Here is a 12383-nt window from a genome sequence, read left to right as displayed (position 1 = left end):
TATCTCATTGTGCACAATAGAATGATTTCCCTCCCTAGTCTGTTATAGGAACCACAACATTTGCTTTTGTTTGGCCTAAGTTTAAAGTGTCTAAATTTTAGACTTTGACCTACTGATCTCAAAATCAATATGGGTCGTCTACTAGTCATGACCAACTGGCAAATCAAGTATAAAGTTAAGGAAGCAAGCATTCTTAAGTTTTTCAGCTTAGGATCTTCAATTATTGAGTGGAAACCCTTTTTTCATCTCAAGGTCACTGAGACCTAGACCTTTGACCAACTGATCTTAAAATTAATAGGGATCATTTAATGGTCATGAAAAACCTGCACACCATCTTGGGTCTAAGCTTTATACATTTATTGAGGTGAATGAAGTGTGAAGTACAGACTGACTGACAGTGCAAAAACAATAAGTCTCTCCATGAATTGGGGAGACATTATTCCACGTATAGAGTACCAAAATACATGACAGTGTCTTTGAAGATTAATGAAATAAATCTGAATAATGAGAAAATGGGCCAAACCATCTTAACCAAAAAAATTAAGTTCTTGTATTAAGAACTGAAAACAGAAAACTTATACATTATGACAGCTTGGAATAAATCATAAAAAAACACCAGTATAAAGTAAGATACCTGGGTTCCTAATGTTTGTGCCTAGAGCCAGTTCACCATTCTGACCTTTAGCTATTTCCATCATTGTTGATATGGATAGTTCACTTGTACGCCTGAAATATTTATAGATAAAGTCAGTTTACATGAATAACATAAAATCAAAGCAAATAGTTAAAACAACTAAATAGAACCAATCTTTCCACTTGAGCGGGCATATTTTCTAAAGGGAATACATTTTGTGCATCGATGGTTAAAATGGTAACATGGGGAAAAATTTGACAAGGAAATACAAATGCCATGGTCAATGGTCATAGTCTTCCCTTCTATGATCTATCCAGCCATCAAAAAGATATTACGGGATCAAGAGGCCTGCTTTCTGAACCATATTTTTGACCATTAAAAAGTTACAAATTCAGATTTTGCAGAGCTTGCAGGCATGTGCTTATTCATTAAAAAGTTTACGTGCTATTACAAATTCAGATTTTGCAGAGCTTGCGGCATGTGCTTATTCCCATTACTGCCAAAGACATGTACATACTTGTTGCCATCCGTACACTTGATAATAACTGCATCCAGGACAGGTCTAAAAAGCGACTGTATCTTGTTTCTCTGAGGGTAATCTCGTGAAGGCACTAGGCTCAACACTGTACGTAACACTTTCTGAAACACACAAGACATTGGTTTAAAATATAGGGGGCGTTTCCTTTCAATAAGGCCAGAGTTTTTACATTTTTAAATTTACAAGAGTGCCATACCTAAAAATTGCAAAACCCAAATAAAAATTGAATTCAATTTCATAACTTTATTTTTATTATTTCTGCTGTCAGATCCCTCTATGTATATTTGAAAAATTATCTAGCGTTATTTTAAAACACAATTCTTTATGGGAAGACTGGTTTATCAATCATCATTTTTAACCTGAATTATACACCTACTTTATGAATATAATGAAACCAGTCAACCTACAAATGTAAGCATGTTAAGAAGCGAAAGGGTTTCCTGCAAACAAATACTAATGATGGCAAACAAATATTTCAAGTTCGCAGTAAAAAGCCTTGGAAAGGAAAATTAAATTAAAGTAAATTAATACCAATGGCAAATGGCAACATGTTGAGCCTGTTGAAGGAGCCTTTGACACAGACATAATGCTCATCCATGCAATTGCAATACAGGCTCTATTTTCTCGAAAGTCCCTTATAACAGGATTAAGCAAAGCTCACTATTTTTGTTTTTCAATAATTTGTGTAATATTTACTTCTTCAAGAATTTGTATACTTTAGATACAAATTATCTTCATAATACTCACAATGAACCATTTTTCTTTTATCAAAATTTGATTTAAGTTTAAGAAGTTTTGAGAAATTGGGGCCTGCTGAACATGTACATGAACAACAAAATTATCGCATCACTCACCAGGCATCCCACGAACACTTTGTAGACGGGATCCTGACACATGAAGGTGACCACCTTGAAACAGACCTCCATCAGCTGAACCCGCCTCTCCTCATTCGCGAGCGAGCAGCCCGTTTTAGTCTCCCGGGCCAGCGCGCCAAGTTCCCGTGACATCTCCGCTGACAAGTGCTTGAGTCCTGTCTCCCGGATTGACCAGTTACGGGAAAACAGGCATGTGATCAAGTCTTCACCAAGAGTCTGAAAAATATTGTCAACAATTTAAATTAAACTCTTCTTCAGGATAGTTTAATGTCTATAAAACCTATTGTAAGGATAATTTAATATCTATAAAACCTATTGTCATAACAGTTGAATATCTTTAAAACCTTTTGTCAGGAAAGCTGAATGTCTATAAAACCTATTGCCAGGAAAGTTGAATGTCTATAAAACTTTTAGTCAGGAAAGCTGAATGTCTATAAAACCTATTGCCAGGAAAGTTGAATGTCTATAAAACTTTTAGTCAGGAAAGCTGAATGTCTATAAAACCTATTGCCAGGAAAGTTGAATGTCTATAAAATTTATTGTCAGGAAAGTTGAATGTCTATAAAACTTATAGTCAGGAAAGCTGAATATCTTTAAAACTTATTGTCAGGAATGCTGAATGTCTATAAAACCTATTGTCAGGAAAGTTGAATGCCTAAATTACATATTGTCAGAAAAGCTGAATGTCTATAAAACCTATCATCATGAAATCTGAATGTCTATAAAACCTTTTGTCATGAAAGCTGAATGTCTATAAAACCTTTTGTCAGGAAAGCTGAATGTCTATAAAACCTTTCGTCAGGAAAGCTGAATGTCTATAAAACCTATCATCACGAAATCTGAATATCTATAAAACCTTTTGTCATGAAAGCTGAATGTCTATAAATCCTTTTGTCATGAAAGCTGAATGTCTATAAAACCTTTCGTCAGGAAAGCTGAATGTCTATAAAACCTATCATCATGAAATCTGAATGTCTATAAAACCTATTGTCATGAAATCTGAATGTCTATAAAACCTTTTGTCATGAAAGCTGAATGTCTATAAAACCTTTTGTCAGGAAAGCTTAAAAAACCTTTTGTCATGAAATCTGAATGTCTATAAAATCTATTGTCATGAAATCTGAATGTCTATAAAACCTTTTGTCATGAAAGCTGAATGTCTATAAAACCTTTTGTCATGAAAGCTGAATGTCTATAAAACCTATTGTTATGAAATCTGAATGTCTATAAAACCTTTTGTTATAAAAGCTGAATGTCTATAAAACTTTTTGTCAGGAAAGCTTAAAAAACCTATTGTCATGAAATCTGAAAGTCTATAAAACCTTTCATCAGGAAATCTGAATGTCTATAAAACCTATCATCAGGAAATCTGAATGTCTATAAAACCTATCGTCAGGAAATCTGAATATCTATAAAACCTATTGTCGGGAAAGCTGAGTGTCTATTAAACCTCTTCTTAGGATACTTGTAGTTGAATATCAACAAGAGATGTTTGTCTAACATTATGCTTCCCCTGAGTGCCATGTTGTCAGGATTTGTTGGACAATCGAATGAAAATGCATTGACCGAAATGACAGCTGATTTGTCACTGACATTGGATGCCGTTGAGTCAGTTTTAAGATAATGACCATTCAAAGTGTAAGGATAAAGTGTGTTATGACCATGACCTTTGACTCTATGACCTCAAAATACATAGGTGTCATCAGCTGGTCACCAAAAACCTGAATGTCAAGTTTGGGGGCCATGGGTGCAGGCATTGTCAAGTAATCACACAGACAAGCTTTTTTCGTTCAAGGTCACTGTGACCTTGACCTTTGACCCAATGACCCCTAAAATCATATGGGTCATCTACACGTCAGACGCAACCCCAAGTCAAGTTTGATGGCCATGGGTGCAACAAAGAAATTTTCGCATTCAGGGTCACTGTGACCTTGACCTTTGACCCCTAAAATCAATAGGGGTCATCTACTGGTCAGGTCCAACCTCCAAGTCAAGTTTGAGGGCCATGGGTGTCGGCATTGTCGAGTTATCACTCGGACAACCTTTGACCAATCAAGGTCACTGTGACCTTGACCTTTGGCCATATTACTCGGACAAGCTTTAAAATTCTTTTATATTAAAGGTCACTGTGACCTTGACGCTGATGAGCCCTAAAATCAATAGAGGTCTTCTACTGGTCAGGCCCAACCTTCATGTCAAGTTTGATGACCATACGTCCAGGAATTGTTGAGTTATTACTCAGACAAGCTTTGGTCTATACCCATGGACCGACCGACCTACTGACCGACCAACATGTGCAAAGCAATATACCCCTTTTCTTTGAAGGGGGGCATAATAAATACCTTTGTCATGATACATGAACCATACTAGTTTATACTATTCTAGTGCTATAGAGAAGACTGCAGTAAAATGATATAAATCAATCAATAGTAAAAATATCCTTGATAGAAACCAGTTCATGCAGCATTCTGAGCGTGCCTCTGGTGGGGCTTAGATCCTCAACCAAATACCTCAGTCTCCCATTAACTGAAGCTTCTTTTCGTATAATGTGTTTGTTATAGTAAATTAACCTTTTAACTTTCATGTGGCATATATGCTGAAACTTACTTAAAAGCTGTATCCAAAATACAATTATTTTAATATTTTACCTCAATCCATGGTGTAGCCAGGCTCACATGCTCACTAGGTATGGGCTCTGCATAAGGCAGTCGTACCATCTCATTCTCATGTTGGGGAGAGGGGGCACGAGTGTTTGGGGGTGCAAGCAGGGGGTCTGTGCTCGACTCCTCACTGTAATCAGATGATGAAGTAAATTATCAAACCATTTCTGACTATAAAGATAATGATTTTTTTATATCACAAACCAGGGTCTAGAATGTTAAGGCCTATTGCAAACATGGACCATATTGGCCCAAAATCGAAAGACCATATGTTACAGACTTGTGTATTTCAAGACCCTAGCTGGAAGATCAAATATTGCCAGCAGATCTAAAATGGTACAGATCTGTGGACCATACAACCAAGATCAACAACCTAGAAAAATGGTTGTATTATCAGCCAATCTGAGCAGTATTGTCCACAAATCAAAGCTGTATTGTCTGCTCATCTGAGCTGTATTGTCAGCCAATCTGAATGTATTTTCATCCAATCTGGGCCGTATTGTCTGCCAATCCGGGCAATATTGTCCGCCAATCTGAGCTGTATTGTCCGCCAATCTGAGCTGTATTGTCCGCCAATCTGAGCTGTATTGTCCGCCAATATATGTGAGCTGTATTGTCATTCAAATCTGTGCTAAATTGACATTCAAACTGTGCTGCATTATCCACCAATCTGAGCTGTATTGTCCAGTTATATAGATGTTATCATCTATGGGTTCTATTGTCAGCTTTTCGTCGCAAATAAGCTTTAATAGTGTATCTTTATGTTAACCTCTTTATTCAGACCATTTGCTGAACATAATATACTTTCAAACATTTTACATACCCGTGAATTTCCACATTGACTTTCTTCCAGTGGGTTCTACACAGCGGGCAAATCAGGGGCTCTTTTTGTCTCTTACATTCCTCAAACCCTGTCCAAAAGAAAAACATATTCATCTTATTATTAAAGTTATGAAAAGCATATTTTGTTTCATGTTCAGATATATTCTTGTTAATGGTAAACTCTGTAGAATATCTACAACAAGCTGAGTAAACTAACCTACTAATAGAATGAAGTTTTTGAAACAAAATTTGTATCAGTGATATACACAATGAGCACATATGTAAAATAGATGTTAAAAATGAAAGATAAGCAAATAGCTACAGGCAAAACATGACCATCAGTGGATAATTACAGATGTCACATTGAAATATGATGTGGCCATGAGTGGATACTTACAGTGATATGGCCATGAGTGGGTACTTACAAATGCTGACATGGCAATGAATGGATACTTACAGACGGTGATATGGCCATGGGTGGATACTTACAGACTGTGATAAGACCATGAGTGGATACTTACAGACAGCATTATGGCCATGAGTGGGTACCAGCAGATGGTGATATGGCCATGAGTGGGTACTTACAAATGCTGACATGGCAATGAATGGATACTTACAGACGGTGAAATGGCCACGAGTGGATACTTACAGACGGTGATATGGCCATGGGTGGATACTGACAGACAGCATTATGGCCATCTGACAGACTGTGATAAGACCATGAGTGGATACTTACAGACAGCATTATGGCCATGAGTGGGTACCAGCAGATGGTGATATGGCAATGAGTGGGTACTTACAGACGGTGATATGGCCATGGGTGGATACTTACAGACGGTGATATGGCCATGAGTGGATACTTACAGACGGTGATATGGCCATGGGTGGATACTTACAGACTGTGATAAGACCATGAGTGGATACTTACAGACAGCATTATGGCCTTGAGTGGGTACCAGCAGATGGTGATATGGCCATGAGTGGGTACTTTCAGTGATATGGCCATAAGTGGATACTTACAAATGGGTGATATGGCCATGAGTGGGTACTTACAGACTGTTATATGGCTGTAAGTGGGCACTTACAGATGACGATTTAACCATGAGTGTATACTTACAGACGGTGATATGGCCATGAGTGGATACTAACAGTGATATGGACATAGTGGATACTTAGATGGTGATATGGCCATGAGTGGGTACTTACAGACTGTGATATGGCCATGAGTGGTACGTACAGATGGTGATATGGCCATGAGTGGATTCTTACAGATGGTGATATGGCCATGAGTGGATTCTTACAGATGGTGATATGGCCATGAGTGGATTCTTACAGATGGTGATATGGCCATGAGTGGATACTTACAGACGTAGGTATGACCATGAGTGGATACTCACAGTGATATGGACATAGTGGATACTTAGATGGTGATATGGCCATGAGTGGATACTTACAGAGTGTCGTATGGCCATGAGTGGATACTTACAGACGGTAATGCAGTGGTGGTGGAGCTTATTCTGGCAGGCTTCACACTTGAGAAGGCTCTCACCCTCCAACATCTCCAACAGGCAGATGGGACACGTGTCATCCTCTTCCCGTACACTCCTGTACAGTAATGGGTAACACACATAGGTACACATTAACATACACACCCTCGCAAACGCAGAATATCACAAACATCATGTAGATAGGACATGTGTCATGATCATACACTCCTTGAATGTATAAAACACACAACATTTCAAATTTTGAGCAAAAAGGCTCGGAGTGCAAACTAAACATACAATACGATTATTTACATGCTTCTTTTTAACTAATATATATTTCAAACATATCAATGATATTTATGTAAGTAGAAAACATTTACCAGCATATAATACGCCTGCGCATCATATTCACCAATCAAACAATATCAATCAACTTCTATGTGCATTACAATATCCTCATATTCGAAAATAGTAAAGTGCCCAGACCTCCACTATACAAACTGTGGATCCATCACACTGGCAGATACATTAGCTCAAACACCATTGTATTCTTACACTCCCTGTGAGGTAAGACTTCCTTTGATTTAATGACTTGTTAGCACCATCGCAGGTACAAAATAACCTTTAAAACTGTTCACACACAAGACAAACTGTGATTCGGGTTATAAAGACGCTATGAAGAAACCTACAGTTCAGGTGGTGATGCTTTAAGTATACATTAAATTCGGAGTCATCAAAATGATCTTCACAATTTCTCCTAGCAACTAAAAATCTGCTGAGAAAAACATTGCATGCAGAAACAACATGCTCAACATTTGATGTCAAGATTTTTGCTAAAAAAAGACAAATGTTTAAACAAAAAACAATGAAGACAACCATTAAACTAAGGGTATCACAAAACAATGAAGAGGACCATTAAACTAAGGGTATCACAAAAACAATGAAGACGACCATTAATTTAAACTAAGGCTATCACAACAACAATGAAAATAACCATTAAACTAAAGTTATCACACAACAATTAAGATGTCAATTAAACTAAGGCTATCACAACAAGAGGCACATCAGTGCCTGTGCTCCACTGGCCAAAAGGTTCAAGCAAAGACCACCTAACGAACATTTTCGTCAAGTATCATAGAAATACAATCATCAATTTTTGAGGAGAAGTTATTTAAAAAAATTTTTTACTTTAATAGCTCTGGCTGCCATGTTGTGCAGTGGACCGAAATGATTTGGGCAATTTGAGTAAAGGAGCACCAAACAAACATTTCTGTCAAGTTTTATCGAAAAAAGGTCATCGGTTTCGACGACAAGTCGTATAAAGTTTTTTTTATTTTTTAGCTCTGGCAGCCATGGTGTGCAGTGGACTGGAACCATTTAATAAATTTTGGTTAATGACCACCCAAGGAACATTTCTGTTAAGTTTCATCAAAATCTGATCATCGGTTTCTGAGAAGATGTTCTTTAAAGGTTTTTCTATTTTTTTGCCCTGGCAGCCATGTTGTGCAGCGGACCGGAACCATTTGAGCAATTTTGGTTAAGGACCACCCAAGGAACAATTCTGTCAAGTTTCATCAAAATCTGCCTATCCGTTTCAGAGGAGATGTCGTTTAAAGATTTTGCTATTTTTAGCTGTGGCGGCCATATTGTGCAATGGACCAGAACCATTTGAGCAATTTTAATAAAGGACCACCCAAGGAACATTACTGTCAAGTTTCATCAAAATCTGCCGAACCGTTTCAGAGGAGATGTCGTTTAAAGATTTTGCTATTTTTAGCTCTGGCGGCCATATTGTGCAATGGACCGGAACCATTTGAGCAATTTTGGTAAAGAACCACCAAAGGAACATTCCTGTGAAGTTTTGTCAAAATCCGCTTATCAGTTTCAGAGGAGATGTCGTTTAAAGTAAAAGTTTACGCACGCACGCACTCACGACGGACAATCTGTGACGACATAAGCTCCATGGCCTTCGGCCAGTGGAGCTAAAAACAATAAAGACCGCCATTAAACTAAGACTATCACAAAAACAATGAAGACCACCATTAAACTAAGGCTTTTGCAAAAACAATGAAAACGACCTTTAAACTAAAGGTATTTCCAAAACAATGAATACAACCATTAAACTAAGGCTATCACAAAAAAAATGAAGACAGCCATTAAACTTATCTATCACAACAACAATGAAGATGGCCATTAAACTAAGTCTATCACAACAACAATGAATACAACCATTAAACTAAGGCTATCACAAAAAAAATGAAGACAGCCATTAAACTTATCTATCACAACAACAATGAAGATGGCCATTAAACTAAGTCTATCACAACAACAATGAATACAACCATTTAACTAAGGGTATCACAACAACAATGAATATGACCATTAGACAAAGGCAATTACAAAAACAATGAAGACCGCCATTAAACTAAGGCTATCACAACAACAATGAAGACGGCGTTTTAACTAAGGCTAACACAAGAACAATGAAGACGGCCATTAAACTAAGGCTATCAAAAACAACAATGAAGATGGCCATGAAACTAAGGCTATCACAACAACAATGAAGACGGCCATTAAACTAAGGCCGCCACAATAACAATGAAAATGACCATTAAACTAAGGCTATCACAACAACAATGAAGACAGCAATTTAACTAAGGCCATCACAACAACAATGAATACGACCATTTACATAAGGCTATTATGACACCAATGAAGCAGACCATTAAACTAAGGCCATCACAACAACAATGAAAAAGACCATTAAACTAAGGCTATCACAACAACAATGAAGATGGCAATTAAACTGAGGCTATCACAACAACAATGAAAAAGACCATTAAACTAAGGCTATCACAACAACAATGAAGACAGCAATTTAACTAAGGCCATCACAACAACAATGAATACGACCATTTACATAAGGCTATAACGACACCAATGAAGCAGACCATTAAACTAAGGCCATCACAACAACAATGAAGATGGCAATTAAACTAAGGCCGCCACAATAACAATGAAGATGACCATTAAACTAAGGCTATCACAACAACAATGAAGACAGCAATTTAACTAAGGCCATCACAACAACAATGAATACGACCATTTACATAAGGCTATAACGACACCAATGAAGCAGACCATTAAACTAAGGCCATCACAACAACAATGAAAAAGACCATTAAACTAAGGCTATCACAACAACAATGAAGATGGCAATTAAACTGAGGCTATCACAACAACAATGAAAAAGACCATTAAACTAAGGCTATCACAACAAAAATGAAGATGGCAATTAAACTGAGGCTATCACAACAACAATGAAAAAGACCATTAAACTAAGGCTATCACAACAACAATGAAGATGGCAATTAAACTGAGGCTATCACAACAACAATGAAAAAGACCATCAAACTAAGGCTATCACAACAACAATGAAGATGGCAATTAAACTAAGGCCATCACAACAACAATGAAAAAGACCATTAAACTAAGGCTATCACAACAACAATGAAGATGGCAATTAAACTGAGGCTATCACAACATCAATGAAAAAGACCATCAAACTAAGGCTATCACAACAACAATGAAGATGGCAATTAAACTAAGGCCATCACAACAACAATGAAAAAGACTATTAAACTAAGGCTATCACAACAACAATGAAGATGGAATTAAACTAAGGCCGCCACAATAACAATGAAGATGACCATTAAACTAAGGCTATCACAACAACAATGAAGACAGCAATTTAACTAAGGCCATCACAACAACAATGAATACGACCATTTACATAAGGCAATAACGACACCAATGAAGCAGACCATTAAACTAAGGCCATCACAACAACAATGAAAAAGACCATTAAACTAAGGCTATCACAACAACAATGAAGATGGCAATTAAACTGAGGCTATCACAACAACAATGAAAAAGACCATCAAACTAAGGCTATCACAACAACAATGAAGATGGCAATTAAACTAAGGCCATCACAACAACAATGAAAAAGACCATTAAACTAAGGCTATCACAACAACAATGAAGATGGCAATTAAACTACGGCCATCACAACAACAATGAAAAAGACCATTAAACTAAGGCTATCACAACAACAATGAAGATGGAATTAAACTGAGGCTATCACAACAACAATGAAAAAGACCATTAAACTAAGGCTATCACAACAACAATGAAGATGGCAATTAAACTAAGGCCATCACAACAACAATGAAAAAGACCATTAAACTAAGGCTATCACAACAACAATGAAGATGGCAATTAAACTGAGGCTATCACAACAACAATGAATACAACCATTAAACTAAGGCTATCACAACACCAATGAAGAAGACCATTAAAGTAAAGGCTATCACGATTACAATGAAGATGACCATTCAACTAAGGCTATCACAATATTAAACTGAGGCTATCACAACAACGTATACAACAATAAAGCTAAGGCTATCACAATACCTGCCAAAGTAAGACATTTTTAAAAACAAGAGGCCCTTTGGGCCTATGCTCTACTGGCATGGCTCTTATGGTCATTCTCAATCCAGAGCATGTACGTTTGAGTAATAGGCAACAAATATATAGTTCACTTTTAGTGCATGGGTTAGCTGAAAACGCTCCACGTTCAACATCTGAGGGCAGAAAGTGTTGTAAGCAGATTAGTTACATGAACTATTTTAATATGTGCCAAGTAAAGGTAATCTGAGGGTAAACAATATTTGCTTTCAAAACTGTACTCATTGTCAAAATTTCATTTCTGTAGCTTTAAAAATAAAAAGTCGATCAAAGGTCAAAGTCAAGGACATCCGAGGACAACATTAATGCTTGTTTTCAAAACTATTCACATGGTCAAAATTTCATTACTGTAGCTTTAAAAATTAATAAGTAAGTCAAAAGGGGTGGTGCCAGCATTTGCCCAAGGGGCATTATTTCAAATGTTTTCAATTACATCATATGATGCTCCACAACAAATATCAAAGGTATGGGCCTTGTGGTTTGAAACAAGAAGATTTTGAAAATATTTCTTAAATAAGTCTCTAGGAAAATTGTGACACCCAGGGCAGTGCCAGTTTTGACCCAAGGGGCATAATTTGAACAATCATGGTAGTGGACCACTAAATAAAGCCTTGTTCAAAATAGCAAGAATTTGCATAGTGGTTTCAGACAAAAAGGTTTTTAATATTTCCCAATTTAAGGGGGGGGGGGGGGGGGAGTCCGTCCCTTACAAAGAAAAGAGAACTCTTCCCTGGGCCTCCGCCAACATCACCGAGGTCATTTCCATTTGCCTCCCTGGTCCCTTGCGGGACATTCTCTGTGGGGGGGGGGGGGCAGTAATGACCCCAGGGGCATAAA

General features: G+C 37.3%; 1 protein-coding gene across 1 annotated transcript in view; it reads right to left on the bottom strand.

Annotated features, from left to right (window-relative positions):
- The window catches only part of LOC128213916 (mitogen-activated protein kinase kinase kinase 1-like), a 39898-nt gene that overhangs the window by 11550 nt on the left and 15965 nt on the right, over positions 1–12383 (bottom strand). Inside the window, exons 9-14 of the mRNA XM_052920028.1 lie at positions 7016–7134; positions 5531–5618; positions 4696–4837; positions 2027–2263; positions 1152–1273; positions 635–726 (exon numbers count right to left, since the gene is read on the bottom strand). Of these exons, the coding sequence (XP_052775988.1) occupies positions 635–726; positions 1152–1273; positions 2027–2263; positions 4696–4837; positions 5531–5618; positions 7016–7134 (800 nt within the window). The remainder of the gene's footprint in view (positions 1–634; positions 727–1151; positions 1274–2026; positions 2264–4695; positions 4838–5530; positions 5619–7015; positions 7135–12383) is intronic.

This window comes from Mya arenaria, chromosome 13 (assembly GCF_026914265.1).
Source record: "Mya arenaria isolate MELC-2E11 chromosome 13, ASM2691426v1".
Taxonomy (NCBI): domain Eukaryota; kingdom Metazoa; phylum Mollusca; class Bivalvia; order Myida; family Myidae; genus Mya; species Mya arenaria.
This window is presented reverse-complemented; position numbering and strand designations above follow the sequence as displayed.